This window comes from Phoca vitulina, unplaced genomic scaffold, assembly GCF_004348235.1.
Source record: "Phoca vitulina isolate PV1807 unplaced genomic scaffold, GSC_HSeal_1.0 scaffold46, whole genome shotgun sequence".
Lineage (NCBI taxonomy): Eukaryota > Metazoa > Chordata > Mammalia > Carnivora > Phocidae > Phoca > Phoca vitulina.
This window is the reverse complement of record NW_022589749.1, coordinates 5753578-5768374: the sequence shown is the minus strand read 5'-3', so window position 1 is coordinate 5768374 and position 14797 is coordinate 5753578. Positions and strand designations below refer to the sequence as shown.

General features: G+C 54.6%; 1 protein-coding gene across 4 annotated transcripts in view; it reads right to left on the bottom strand.

Moving 5' to 3' along the window:
• Window positions 1–14797, bottom strand: part of RBM19 (RNA binding motif protein 19) — a 135508-nt gene that overhangs the window by 57876 nt on the left and 62835 nt on the right. The window contains exon 22 of one of the 4 annotated variants that reach the window (XM_032431416.1): window positions 1716–1948. The exons of the other annotated variants lie outside the window; for them this stretch is intronic. Coding sequence (XP_032287307.1) covers window positions 1900–1948 — 49 coding nt within the window. The 3' untranslated portion in view covers window positions 1716–1899. Of the gene's footprint in view, window positions 1–1715; window positions 1949–14797 lie in introns of those variants that run through there. 4 annotated transcript variants of the gene reach the window in all.

The window sequence follows — 14797 nt, the reverse complement described above, 5'->3', positions numbered from 1 at the left end:
TTGCCAAATACAACAGACACAGCCTGTGGGCCGCCTGTCCATCACCTCCACATCCGAGTTCCCGTTCTGGTTTGGTTCCAAGAAATCAGAAGGGCCGCCGTACTTCCAAAGTGATGAAATTTCCTCACCCCCTTGTTAGCCAGGACTGGGTCTCTCCTGGCCGCCTGCAGCCCAGCGGCCCCAGCTGGCTTGGCTTCACACAATGTGGCCTCTGTGGAACTCTAAGCTCCATGAGACACAGAGGGTCTTGCCAGTGCATTTTGCTCTATGGCATCTACTCCAGGGGTGGACCGCTTACGGCTACACATCCACCAAAGGAATCACTGCTCATCATCCTCCAGGACCCAGACCTGGATTTGAGGCAAGAAAGGAATCCAAACGTGCCTCGTCCTTCAGATACTACAAGTCCTTCACTCACTGGGCAACTATTTCCTGAATGTGCCCTGAGTGTAGACATTGAGCTCTGTGCTGGGAAAGAACAGCGGGCCAGGCATGCTCTGCCCTCCACAGGGCACAGCCTTTTTCTCAATGACTGATAAGCCTGTGGTTTTCAATTTTTTTAATCCTGGGCTTGATGCACATTCTCAATAAAATAGTTATGAGCATTCATCCTGAATATACGTACACTTTTAATTTGTAAATGTACTTACGTACTGCTGCTTCACTCTATACGTACACCATAAAATATTTAAAAATTAGGCCATCTGAAAGGATAAGATAAAACATACATAGAAACAGAAATTCTAAGGTTTTTCTCCTGCTCCTCCAACTGACTGTCACAGGTCTGTTTTGGAGTCACATCCTTTGAAGGCACACAATGGGCCGGGCATTGTATATAAGTATATCCCACGTATAACTTCATGCCATCCTCAGCAATCCTGTGAGGCAGGGGTTATGGGCCTATTTTAAGGCTCAGGCTGCTTAAGGGACTTAACAGAAAACTCACAAGGCTATATTAAATGGTAGAGCCAGGACCCAACCCTAGGCCGAAGGAAATTGTAAAGCCTGTGCTCTTAACTAGAGGGGGTCCATCTGTGCGTGGCTGAAGGATTCAAGAAGCGACTGAAGGTTGAATACTGTCTGCTGAACCTGAATATAGTCCTTAGGCAGAAGATGTCATAAAAGTAGTTTTAAGGTCAAAGGTAACCCTTTAAAAACAGTAGTTTTCAAGTTTGTCCTGAAAGATGTTAATAGGTATTTTTGTATAAAAAGGCTTCTGGAATTAAATAAATTTGAGAGCTAGCTGGTTAAACAGAGTTCAGCAAGCTTCTCTGCTGCAGACCTTGTCAGTGCTTTTAAGGTCTTAGGTGCATGGAAGGTGGATCTGGAAGAGTGACAGAGAAGACATGGTATTTCTCAAACTCATCTGGCCACCGAACCCCTCCTACCCCCAAACAAGAAAACCTATTAGCATCTCTCAGGACACAGTTGCGGAATACAATTTGGGAGATGGAAAGGCAGGTGGTCATCATGGAAGTCCGAAGCACACACAGTGAGGTGAAGCCTCTAACTCGCAAGGGGCTCTGAAAGTGGGGAGCTGCTGCAGGGGTCTAGTTTTGAATGTGAGGGGCCAAGTCCCAGCATCACTGAAAGAACGGAAGTGTGGAGTCAGACGTGGGTTCAGATCCCAGCTCTACACATGACGTCACCTTTCTGAGGCTCAGCTCTGTCACCTGAAAAATGATCACCCCACCCTACAAGGCTGCTGGATCCAGGGTTCCTGGCATATGACGGGAATGAAGAAATGGAAGCTCTAGACAAGGATGCTCTCAACCATTAAAAGGATCTGCGCTGGTGCCAAGGAAGGGACAGCTTCCAAGCCCTTATGGGGTTTCAGGTCGAAGCGGAGAAGGAGAAGGCTGGTCCAGGCAGGCCCCTCCTGGTGGACCCCAGGGGCTTTCAGCCACGAGCTGAGAGAGCCAGATGTGATCTTGTGACTCTTGGTGCCCTGAAAAAAAGCAGCAGTTCTCCATCTTACCCACATGACCTACCAGTTTTATAAGATAATTGGAAGAAACTGTCCCCGGGGAGGCATCCTTCAGCCAGACCCAGGCACCCCTGTTTTCCCTCGGGCCTAGCTAGCCCATTCGAACAGCTTGTGTTCCTTCCTCCTTGCGGAAGGAGAGGATCAAGACACCACCCCCGACCTGGGGCGCACATTCTGGTCAGTTCCACGCCTCTGCCGGGGTGAGTTAATGAAATCCACAGCAGACGCTCTCCCCCACTTTCTCCCCCTCCGGTCTTCAGCTGCCTCAAGTACAGCTAATCCCATTACAAGAAAATAAAGTGGATAATTCAGGCTAATGAAATCGTTACAAGAATGTGGCCAGCCAGAGGTGGACATTCAGAACCAATTTAACACCCTTTGGTGTCATTATACTCAGAACAGGCAATGTTGGTGAGGAGGAAGAAAAAAAATTAAAAAGGAAAAAAAGAAAACCCAGCCTCTTTCTTGTTGGCTTAAATCTGGTTAAAAAATGGATCTGCCTCGTCTCTCGCTCACTGTTATCACCTCTGCCAAGTCTGCTATCTCCACGGTAACCCCAGGAAATATCAAAGTGGGTGGAGAAACTCGGGAAGTCACCTGCCGGGTTGAAACCCGTGGACCCCTCCACACCTTTCGTTCTGCCCAAATCTGCTGCTGCCCCGGCGAGGACCACTGAGGGATGAACCCCTGGGCCCCAAGCCATCACCAAACTCAGAAGCCTCTGACACTGGATTAAACTGTCTGTCCCTGGGGTCTGAGTGAGGCAAGGAGAAGCTGGGGTGACCTCCCGTGCAAAACAGGGCGGGCAGCAGGACTCCCTGGGTCAGGGTGGGCCTGGGGGGTGCTGAGCAGGGGGCTCCCCTTACCACTGGCCCACACCCCCTCATGCCACCTGCTGCCAGGTCATGGCCAGGCCTCCCGAGAAGGCTGAATTAAGGGTGGCCACTCAACTTCTGAACACCTGCTGCCCGCACTCGGTGCCCACCCCCACCCCTGCCACGTCTCCACCACACTCAGAAAGGGTCCTGGCAATTGTATCTCTTTGGGATCTACCGCAGTGCTCAGAACCTTAAGGAGGACGGCCTCATATCCTGAATTCCCATTATGTCTGGTTGGTTCCCATCAGCCTGGAGGCGGCTTACCCCCACACTGTTCTAGCCCCTCCAGCTAAGAGCAGGCTCTAGGTGCTCCTAACTGGGCAATGTGCATGGCAGGTGCACGAGGAGAAGAACATGAAGGGAAGAGAAGAGAGGACCCCACAAATGCGCGGAGAACTTCGGCCGAGCTTGGCGGGTTGGACACATAGTCACTGGGGGGTTAGAAAACTGCCAGGGACGGTCCCCCCGTCAAGAGTGCCCAACAGCAGCCCTCAGGCACCGACCCCCCCCCCCCACTTACTCATCAAGAGTAAGGCATCTGGGGAGACTGAAGCCTGACAACCTAGCAGCTGCAGCTGTTGGGGTACACCAACCCATACGCCCCGTTCATGGCCCCCGGGCATCTCTTCTGACCCCACAGGGGGAGCAGCATCCACACACGCCTACGTGATGTCCCGACAGCATCTCCAGAACGGGGTGGGACGGTGGCAGGAGCCCCTACAGGGGTTCAGTGAACCCATTCAGTTCCGTCTTGGGAGCACACACGGGATGGGAGCCGAAGCCACTACTTAGGGGCCCAGGACAGAGACTCGGGGAGCCAGGGGCTCAGAGCGAAGCGGGCTGTGTGCTGTCGAGGCCACGAAGCTCCTGCCGCCTGCACAGATGCTCTCGCTCATCTAGAACCCAGAGAACCCGGAAGGAAGGTAAGAGCCCGCCATCTGACGACGATGCCACAACACCCACACCTTACGCTTCCGCCTGTCACCTATGGGAAAGCCCTTGACCCTGGCCCCTGCCCACCGAAATCTATCTACTTTTACTTTACAAACTTGTTTATCTAATTTCGCATCCCGGAGCAGCTGGGGAGGGCAAAGGGGTTAATAGTGGCAGGTGCCCCACAGGCCTCAACAAGTGATAACTGACAGCCATGGGTCAGGCCAGGGGCGGGCACACTTCCTCTGCACAGGGTCACACAGCAAATATTTTTGGCTTTGCAACGACTCAACTCTAGCATGAGAGCAGCCACAGGCAATATGTAAATGAACGGATGCGGCTGTGTGCCAATAAAACTTTATTTACAAAAAAAAGGGGGGCAGGCTGGCACCACTTGAACCTTATTTTGCCAACCCCCGAATTAGGCCCCCTAAACCAAAATATGATATTTAAACGAAGTGGCACAACACAGCAGCCTGGGAATGTTAGCTGCAGGAGCAAACAGCGGGCACGCCAGGACGGCTCTGATCGCACCCGCGTGGCAGCTGGGCGCAGCGTCCCGCGTCCAGGTAGGGAAAGGCACTGTGTATTTTAGAAAGACGTCCACTGAGTGATCGACATTTTCAGAGAGGACTGATGGTCAAAGGCATTTACTGGGGAGCCCTCATTGCTGGCGGTGAGTGTCCGGCCCCCCTGCCTAGAGACCTGCTCAGCAGAGAAGCAAGTAGACAGACGTGTAAAGGTCTTCTATTCCTCACTTTTCTGTCTCTGGTCACCCAGATCTTCGACGCCAGGCCCAACGGCCAGAGAGTGGGGAGCGGACCAGCGCTGGCTGATGCATATCATGTTCTGACACCACGCTGGATGCTCTACGTTCAGGGGCCAGAGCTCCCAGGGTGCATGTGACACAGTGAGGGGACAGCTGTCTGAGAGCCGGTGCCCTCGTCTGTGGAGCTCCCTGACTTCCAGCTTTACCACACTTTGCCCCTCTGGGCAGAGTAGCCCACTTCTGCCCTGGAGCTAAGTCCTCCGGGTCTAGCTGAAGCCCGCCAGCCACTGGGAAGCCGTGTCAGGCAAATGATGGAGGAAGCACAAAAGAGGCCGAAAAGATGATGACAGATACAGAGGGCAGCTTCTAAAGAGCTCGGCATTCTAGAGGCTTCTGACACCTGCCATTAGGAGGAACACTCCAGACACCCAGCACATTAGAAAACCCGCTATGGACGCCCTCTACCACCTCCCTGAGAGTTCCAAGCATCCACCTGAGCTGGGAAGAGGCACAGAGTGTGGTCACCGTGTCCTCCAGGAGGCCCCAGATGGACAAGTCCACGCTGGGAGGTGACCACTTCTCTGGTCCACTGCGGTTCGGACTGGGGTGTGCCTCCGATAACTGAGTCACCTCAGCACCTGATCTTCCGAGAAAGCCAGGCCGACAGCCGCAGGGGATTACGGCAAGGCAGCTGTGCAAGAAGGCGCGAGAGGCAAATCCACAGCGCCGGCCAATCGATGGAAGGTGCTGGAGGCCATCCCGGGGGCATGGCAGGAGACAGGGAGTGAGGACAGTGATTCATGCCCCTGAGCCTGCCAGTGCGGAGGGGGAGGAGAGGCACTCACCCTGGCTGGGACAAATATTATTTTTAAAAGTCTGGGAAAGAAAACAACAATAAAACACCCCAGGCTCAGGGTGGCTGGCGAGTTTTGAAATGCAGGGAGAGGAAGAAACGGATTTGTGAGCGGGCCCATTTGTTCGGGCCAAGCAAACCAATGCAGAAGTCCATTCAATCACAGAAGGGGAAGGGGAGGCTGGGAGTCGGGTGGTCACCAGAAGCTGAGAGTCACAGGGGTCTAACCGGGGCCATGCCCAGCCTGGAGTCAGGGACAGAGCCATGGGCTCTGGAGGGCAGGTTCACGTGTGTGAACGCGGGTCATGCCGCCAAGCATCCGAGTGTGTGGGGTGGGGAGGCTCTCCCCTGACACAGTACCCTTTTAGGGCCAGACAAGAGTTGGGGTGTGGGACGACCAAAGAGCCGTAGGCACGTGTGCAGGGAGAGGAGAACCAGCAGCCAGAGGGAAGGAGGCCCCCCTCTGCAGCAACCACTGATCGTCTCGGGACCCAGTTAAGGAGCATCATTTGCGAAGTTCACGAGGAGGGAGAGGTAAGTTAACGTGTCTCTGGCGACATACAAAGCCCCCCACGTGCTTTATCCCTGCTCCCTCGCAGCACTCAGGGGAGGGGCTGTCTGTGCGGATCTGGGCTGTGCCTCCCCGTCCTTGCCTCCCCTCCTCAGTCCATTGGATGATGAGGAAGTGTGGCTACGGCTTTTTCTGAGGCAGCAGGTAGGCAGTGACCTGGGTCTTGGGGTGGGCATGGGCTGGGCTGGGGAAGCGTAGGCACAGAAAAACAATCAAAGGTTTTCGGCTCTTGTGGGGCAGAGTGGGAGGTAATTTAAACCAGACTCGGTTTCTCTGGTTGCACTCAGGCCCCCAGTAAAACAGAAATTCTGTCTGCATCAGATGTGATGTTTCCTACCCCCTGGCAGGGAGCTGTGCTCCCAACAGCGAGGATGAGTTTGCGCCCCCTGTCTGAGTGGCCCCCCTTCAAGCTGGGAGCTGTCAGGAATCCAGAAGCATAGACGGGGTGTAGGGCTGAATTGCACAGGCTGGGGGTCAAGCTGGCTCCTCTACTCTCTGCCTCTGCTTGCTCGTCTGTAAAATGGGGATAATTGCTCTGTTGAGTGGTGGTAAGGATTAAATGAGATAGTATGTCTGAGCCATTTCACATGGAGCTGGGCCTCTAGTGAGCACTCACTAAGAAGCAAAACGAACCAATGAAGGAGTGAATGACAGAATGAATGGGGGAAATCATGTGAGGTAGGTAAAGCTAACTGTGTTTTCTCCTGCCCTCCCAGCCAGTGGCGGGGGGGCTTCTGGGCCAAGACCAGAAACCCATCTTACAGATGAGGAAAGGGGAAGGCGCCCGCCCCGCCTACCTTCAAAAAGCCAAGCTGCAGAGGTGGGACCGGAAGCCCACAGACCAATGCCCCTCTCCCCCAGTGGGCTGTCCTTGTGGCCGCAGGGATGCTCTGTCTGTCTCACCCTCCCCAGCTGGAAAGAGGGAAGTGTGGTTTGCAAGCTGGGATTCTGGGGGACGATTTCACTTGAAACAAGGTTCCCCTTGTGGGGAGAAACCCCACAAGGCATCACCCCGACTCCCCTGTGAGCAGAGAGGGGTTGGGGTACTTCTTCCCAGTGTCCTTCTCCTTTGGGGCCCCCTCTCCGACAGCAGCTCTGCACGCCACGACACCAGTTCCCCTAGGCAGCCCCTCCTCCATTCTCGACTGCTCTCTGGCTCCCCGCCTTGTCACTCTGGCCCCCAGTGCTGGGGGCTGCCAGATGAAACACAGGACACTCAGTTAAAATAAGATTTTCAGACCCAGAACAAGTAACTGTTTCGGATAACTATGTCCCAAATATTGCACGTGACATACTTACACTACAAAATAACAAAACCCAAACCAAATCTCCTCACCCCACTGTAGTTAAAGCATTTTTAAAATCTGAAATTCATATTAAACTGGCGTTTCGTATTTTTATTTGCTACATCTGACCCCCTGGTGGTGACAGATTTCTGCCGTTGGTCTCTGGGCGTCCTGGGTGCCGCCTCTCCCATCCTCCACTGGTCCCCTGTGGGCTCCACAACCCTGCCCGCAGCTATCAGGCACCCATTCACCCAAGTATTTAAAGCAGGGGCATGAATTCTGCTTCCATTTGGCACCATGGCAGATACGAAGGCTCTTATTCTGTGAGCCTCGTCCTGACGAGGGTCCTCTTTCGAGGGGCTTCAAATTCTTTGAGTGAGCAGCACACACTCGGGGTGAGAGCCACAGGGCCTCAGGGCCTGGGTGGCTGGGGCGCCTGGATCTCCGCCTGCCTCAGTCCCTGCACATCTGCTCAACAGCTCGGTCTCAGATCAGAGTCGTCCCTTTTAGGAAGCCTTCCCTGACCATCTGCACCAAACGGCCAGGTACCGCAGAGCCCATCACGCCATGACAAGTCGGCACCACGAGCATCACTCTCTGACGTCACCTGTTCACGGGCCACCTCCCCGCGTGCACATCGGCTCTGCCAGGGCCGAGGGTAAAAATCAGGGCCACAGAAAGAGAGGGGCCTTCTCTGCCTGTCAACAAAAGCTCCTACGTCACATACTAAGCGCCCCCATGTCCCTAATCAGCTTCATTACGCGTGCAAAGCTTGCCCCAACGGGGGGGGGGGGGGCGCTGCCCTGTGGGTCCGCAGAGACAGGCGGGTTCCGGGACACTTAGTGTCTTGGATTCTCTGCCCGGGCCTGATAATGACTTTTCTCGACCAAGTTTCTCAGCGGCTGCAGATGCAGAAGAAAGTGCTAGAACGGGAGACAGGTTCAGTTGCCATGATACGGCCGTTGGAGTAATTTAGCCTCAGAGCTCCGGCTCCCCTGGAATAATTTAACGATCTGTCATGGGAAGGGAAGGAGGACAGTGGCGTGTGGCTTGATGTCCCCACCTCCAAAAAATAATCTAAGTTCCCGTAGCCAGAGAAGGCCCCCAGTTGGAGAGATGGAAGAGGGAGAACATTTTCTACCAGGACCCAGGTGGGAATGCCTTACCTATCTGCCTTCGTCGGAGGGGAAACCGACAAGCGCATTAGAAAAACCGTAGGGACATCTATTCCAGACTGTGTCTTCCTCTGGCCGCCGCTTACGTTCCTTTTATATCCAGAGCCCGGAGTGTTTCCTTAAAGCAGCCGCTCATCAAAGCCTCTGACTGGCTTCCTCCCTCCTGCAGGGGCTCCCAGCATGGAGGAAGAGGGGGAGCTGGGAACAGGACAGGGTGTGGAGGAGAAATGGAGCCACTGCCCTGGCCCTGTGACCCCCTGTCTCCCTGACCCGGAGAGGAGGTGGCTCCCACAGACTGGAGGGAACCCTTCGTCCTACAAGCCACTGGTTACTGCCTGGCGCCACCAACTCTTGACATACCCAGGGGCAGGGAGCAGCTCCTTAGGAAGCCAGCCCCCCCGTTGGTGTGCACACACCCTCTGGCCCCAGGGGGTGAGCCCACCTGCACGTCGCTGACTGTGCACCTGACCAGCACCCCGGACTGCTGAAGCCCAGCCCTCTCGGACTGGAACTTTCACCCGAGTCCCCACCCCAGCCCAGGGCCCTGCTGGTGGGGCAGAGTCCTGGGGGCTTCTGTTCTCCGGGCAGCAGGGCACGGACCTGTCTGCGGAAGCTGCATGGACGAGACAGTGAATGGCAGTGGTACAGGAGGTGGCTGGGTACTGGGGTCTCCCGCTCGAGGTGAAAAGACGGAAAACTGCGTTCCTTCTGGAGCGGACAGATTCACAGCTGCCTCTAGCAGGGCACGGTCCTCTCTGTTTTAACCAGTCCTTTAGGGACAGCGGAGACCTGGCTCTTGGGGCTCTGCCACATTAAGCGAGTCACTGACCCGCGTGTGAACCAGCCTGAGCGGCCTGGGCACGGCCACGGGGGCTCTGGGAAGGGGTCCACGATCAGCAAAGCCTCATCCCGATTCGCCCCAATTCTGCGTCCTGGCAACACTCTCCCTCAGATATAAGGAACGGGCACGTTTTATTTTAAAGGAGCTCTAAGGTCATGCTAAAGAGCGTCGCCAGACAAAACCTGCTTGGCACCAGAAGGAAGAGAGGAGGCACTGGAGCCTGGTGAGTTTCAAATGACAGCTCGGGGCAGCGGAGACGTGGGTGCTGGGATGGCTGTAAGGCCGGGGGGACTGCAGCAAGACCAGGGCTGGCTCCTGGGGGTGGGGGGGACGGGGGCTTGGGGACAATTTACTCCTAGGACTTCCGTCGGTCCCCACGCCACCCACAGCCTAAGCAAAGGCACCTGCTTCGCTACTGTGCACGTGTGGCTGGGCCAGTCCCTGCAGAAAGCCCCAGCTCCCCCACTGGGGAGATTCTGGAGCCGCCACAAAGACTCCGGAGACATGGGTTCACAACTCAGCCTGAGCCTGGGCCTATGCTCCCTGGGTGCATGTGCGGCGATACCAAACCGCCCTCTTCCTCCCGGGACAGGGAGTCAGGTGTAATGTGGGGTCCTTGCGATGCCCTGAAAGAAACAGAGAGCCTAAACATCTTTTTGAAAAAGGTAAAAGGAGAGACAGAGACATATGCTTTTGCGGAACAGGAAAAGCAAAAGGTAGGCCATCTTCCCTAAGAACATTCTTCCCCAGAGTTTTCAAGAAGGGGCCTGTGGCTGCCAAAGTGACCCATGCCAGTGGCAAGGTGGTGACAGACTGCAGGTCTGGACAGTCTGGGCCTAAGCTGCGGGAGGCTGGTCCCGGCAGGACAGCAGGCCAGGGGTTACTGTCCAGTGCAGACGGAGCCCCCTTTGATGGTGAGCCAGACGCGGGTCAAGGTCTCTGCTGAGATTAACCAGCTCAGCCGTCAGGAGAAGTGACAGAAAAGAAGAAAGGAGCTTATCCCACATTGGGAAAGAAACGGTCCCTCCCACGCAGTCCGTCTGCTCTGCCGCAGGAAGGTCCGATGGCACATTGCAAGCTAACAGGCTAGAGTGACTGACCAGCCCACACAGCCAGCCCAAGACAGAGAGGGACAAGGCCTGGGGCCCAAAGAAGGAAAACCAAGCTACCAAGCTTCCTGCTTGGTTTTGCCCAAGGAAACTCTAGGATGAAAGGGCCAACGTTTCTAAGGGTTTGTGTGACCATCTGGGAGCTGCCTGACCTTGGGCAAGTGATGTGTCGATGCTGAGTCCATGTCCCTATCTGTAAAATGGGGATGAAGACCGGACTTTCTTGGGGGTCCCGTGGAAACAGCTCGGTCTGACGACAGGTCAGCAGAATTTTACCATTCAACTTTCGCAGCATACGTAGGGTGGTCATCTTGGGGGAGGTGACATCTGGGTGGATCGTGACCACTGTGAAGGGGCAGGGCGTGTGCTTATCTGGAACAGAGGGTTCCAAGCACAGGGAAGAGCAAAGTCAAAGGTGCTGAGCAGGCTGGGAGGCCATTGTGGCTGGAGATGACACTAATAATATGGGCAGGGAGGCCCACCATCATGCCCAAGGACAGAGGTGTCTGGCCGGGTGAATCGGTATGATTTGGAGAGGAAAGCCTGTTTCCTTAGAGACTTCTAGAAAATCTGCATTGGAAGAGAGTTCAGTGTTCCTCTAGACCCGTCACCAGTTTTTGGACAGCCTACGCACTCAGGATGTTTTGTGGGTTTTTTTTCCATTTTTTAAATGGTTGGCGAGAAAAAAATCAAAAGGATAATATTTCATGGCATAAGAAATTGATGTGACATTCCAACTTCAGTGTCCACAATAAAGATTTATTGGACCAGCCCTGCCCCCTTGTTTACTTAGTGTCTCTAGCTGCTTTCCAACGCCAAGGGCAGGGTGGATGGAGTCACAGAGACAGAGACCCTCTGACCACAAAGCTGAAAATGTTTCCTATTCTGGCCCTTTACGGAAAAAGGTTGCCAACCTCTAATCTAGGCAAGCCATTCTCGCCCCTGGCTGCAGATCTGGACCAGTGTGGGGGGGGAGGGGGTTTAAACAAATGCACCCAGAGGTTCTGATTTAATTGGCTGGGGTTTGGTCCAGTCTTTCTGACTTTCTGAAAGCCCCCCAAGGTGAACTGGATATGACCTGGGGGTTGGTTCCCTTGACTTGCTGCCCAACCCCCTGTCATCCGCCACCAAGCTGGGGTTGCTTTAGTGAGATTCTGAGTCAGGGGCCTTTGCCATGACGCCCGGGATGCTTTTTGTAAGACCCAATGCTTTCAAGACATTCCCTTTGGAGTGCTGTTACATAACCCATCTGTTTAATGACATAACGCCTAACAAGAAGCCAACTAGTCACATCACTCAAAGGGTATTTGACACTGTTTTGCGACTACTATGTACATTTCGGCCCAAACCTAGTCTGGCTTTAAACCTGATCTTCTAAGTGCGGAATCCAGCAGCCACTGACTCAGCGGATGGTGCTGGTTCATAAGGAACGCTGTTCACCGTTCACGTGGTTTTAGACTCCTGGCAGCTACAATAATTACTGCAATTTCCTCACAGTTGTGCTCTGTATTTTTTCAAAGCCACTTTATGTGCCTTCTCTCTGAAGAGTCTCAAGAAAAACATGAGGTGAGGTGCAAGGATGGGTATTGTTTTCCCCCCATTTAGCAGATGAGCGAAGTGAGGCTCTGAGAGGCTCAGGGATGAACAGAGGGCTTAAGACTTTGGCCTCTGACAGGTCTGGGCTTCCATCCCGCCTCCCCCTGCTTCTTGGCTGCCGGCAAGGGACGGCACCTCTCTCAGCGTCATCTCCCTTCCCTACGTCCGACCTGGCGGTACACACACATCTCCTGGGATGAGGAACAGAAGGGATGCTTGAGACCTTAGCTTGGCACTGAGCACACGGTCATTACTAAAGGCAAACATTAAAGGCAGTGGTTCTCCAGGGGCACGGGCACCCAGAGGGCCTGTGGGCATGTGTAGGAGCTGTTTCTGGTTGTCACAATGATGGGGAGCATGACTAGCATTTCCTGGGTGGTGGCCACACATGTGAAATACCCCACAGGCACGGGACAGTGCCCCCCCATGCCAGAGCACCCCATTTAGAAACACTGGGGCCCTCTCAGCTCCTCTGCTGTTTCCTCTGCAAACAGGTCCCTCTCCCCACAGTCCAGGGTTCTCCCAGCCTCAGCACTGCTGACACCTGAGGGGTGCAGGGGGGTGTGATTCCCCATGGTGGGGGCTGTTCTGTGCCGTCTAGGATGCCGACCAGCAGCCCTGCCCCTACCCACCAGACGCCAGCAGCACCCTCCACGTTGTGACAACCAAAAACTAACTCCAGACATTGCCATATGTCCCCCGACAGGCAGAAGTGCCCCGGATTGAACACCAATGCTGTAGGTAAAGAGATATAGCCCAAGAATGTGGCTCTTTTTGGCTCCCTGGCACCAAAGGGCAAGGAAAACCAGTAGGAATGCGGTGGGTACGCATCTGGAACACTGAAGTCATTTTAGCCCCACGTCTGATTGCAGGGTTCGGCAACCCCGACGTAAGAGACCCCATCGTGAAGTCTGTGTTGACTTGGGAATTCTTTGCGTAGGAAGTAAGAATGACACACAGTCTCACTTGCCTGGTACACAAAGATTACATTCTCTTGCAGTCGCTATGCATTTGAGACGACCCCCACGGGTCCTCAATTTAAGGCAGAACTGTGCTTGCTTCCTGATCACAAAACATCTGCTTTCTGGTGTTGCTGACATTTTTTTTTTTTTATATACTTAAAAAAAAAGAGAGAGAGAGAGAAGAAAAGAAAAGAATGAATTTTAAACTGCTTAGGTAAAACGCAGTGAATACAAAGCATATTTATTCCCCTGCCTGGATGCACAGCGCTTGCAAAGACACACACGTGGAGCAATTTATATTATGGAGAGAGAAGGCTCTTCAAGGAAGGAGGGAAATCACAGGCATCCCTCTGCACTTCAGTCAAGCAGGGCGGGGGGGGGGGGGGGGAGACCCGTAATTGATCAGAGCGCCCCGTTCTCCGATGGGCACCGCCCTCCCCAGCTCCCGCTCCCAGGCTGCATCCACCCTGGCTCTGCCGCCTGGCAGCTGGGAGCCCGGGAGTGCTAACCTCACTAATTGAATAAATGAACTCTGACAAGCCTAAATGGTTGTTTGGATGGATCCTCTCTCATCCCCCTGCCCCCCTTCGCTGCCCAAAATAAAATAAATTAAATAAAGCACGAGACACAATCTGAGTCTTTTACGGTGGCGTTCTCCAGGAGGAGTCAGAACGATGCTAATGATCCCGGGGCCCGCCGGGGGCTGAGCTGGGCTGAGCCGGGGGCCTGGAGTGGCCGGGGTGTTCTCCCCGTCCTCAGCTCCTGTGTTTGCTTTGCCTCCCATGGCTCCCACTCTGGCAGGGGCGGGAGGGCCTGAAGAGGATTCAGGCGCTGCTATAGGTGTCTTCAGCCAATGGGAGGTGATGGCAGCCGCTTGCACCTGGCCGACAGTTGCTGTCCTAACAGCCTCACAACCGGCAGCTCGATAATAACTTGAAAATGAGATACAAATGAGTGGCTCTTCGTGAGTGGGGATGCGCCGCACGCCACTCTCTCCCCCACCCCGGCGTGGCGGGCAGCGCTCGGGGATGCTGCAGCTAAGCTCTGGCCGCGGTGCGGGGACGGGTTAAAACAATCCACCAAACCTGCTGGACGTGGACGACTGCTCCCGTTCCGTTCCCCATACGGGGGGTCCCACGGGACTTCTGAAATCCACCCCCCTCCCCCGCTCCCTCCCACCACGAAGGGATGCTGCACAGTGCGAAATGCAGCCGGACATGCTGATGGGAGTCACGGAGCAGAAACACCCAGGGGGGGTGAGTCTGTCCACCACTCCGGGGAGGCTGCCCCACGAGCCCCAGCCAGAGAGAGAGAACCATGGACTCCTGCCCAGGATACATGGCACCCATCCCTGGCCCGGCCCCTGGGCTGTTTTTCTGTTTTTATTCATCAAGCCAACACTTTCCCTAAAACTTGGGCTGTTTCTCCCATGGGGAAGTCAACATTAGCACAACTTGTTTAGAAAAGCACAAATAAACCCCAGGGAGTATGGAGTGTGTGGTCAGCACTTCTCTGCGTTTCCCAGGATTGGAGGGGCTCAGAGGGGCTCAGAGGCAGGCAGATCTGAAACTTCCTTCCCTGTCGCCGGGGTCTCGGCCCTTGCCTGGGCTCTCTTCCGGCTTGTCAAGGCATGGTCTGAGAACACCAAGCAGGGCTGGGGCTGTCCAGGTGGGAGGGGGGAGAGGGGTTGTGACATCCATTTACTTGAGGATGCGGTATGCTTCCGAAAATTCCAGGGCACACACTGTACTCCAGGAGGTTTAGAGGCCCTTAAAAACCCACCGATTTTTCTTTTCTAAACTGGTCTGGGTTGAGCTTGGCTACATTAAGAGAAGCT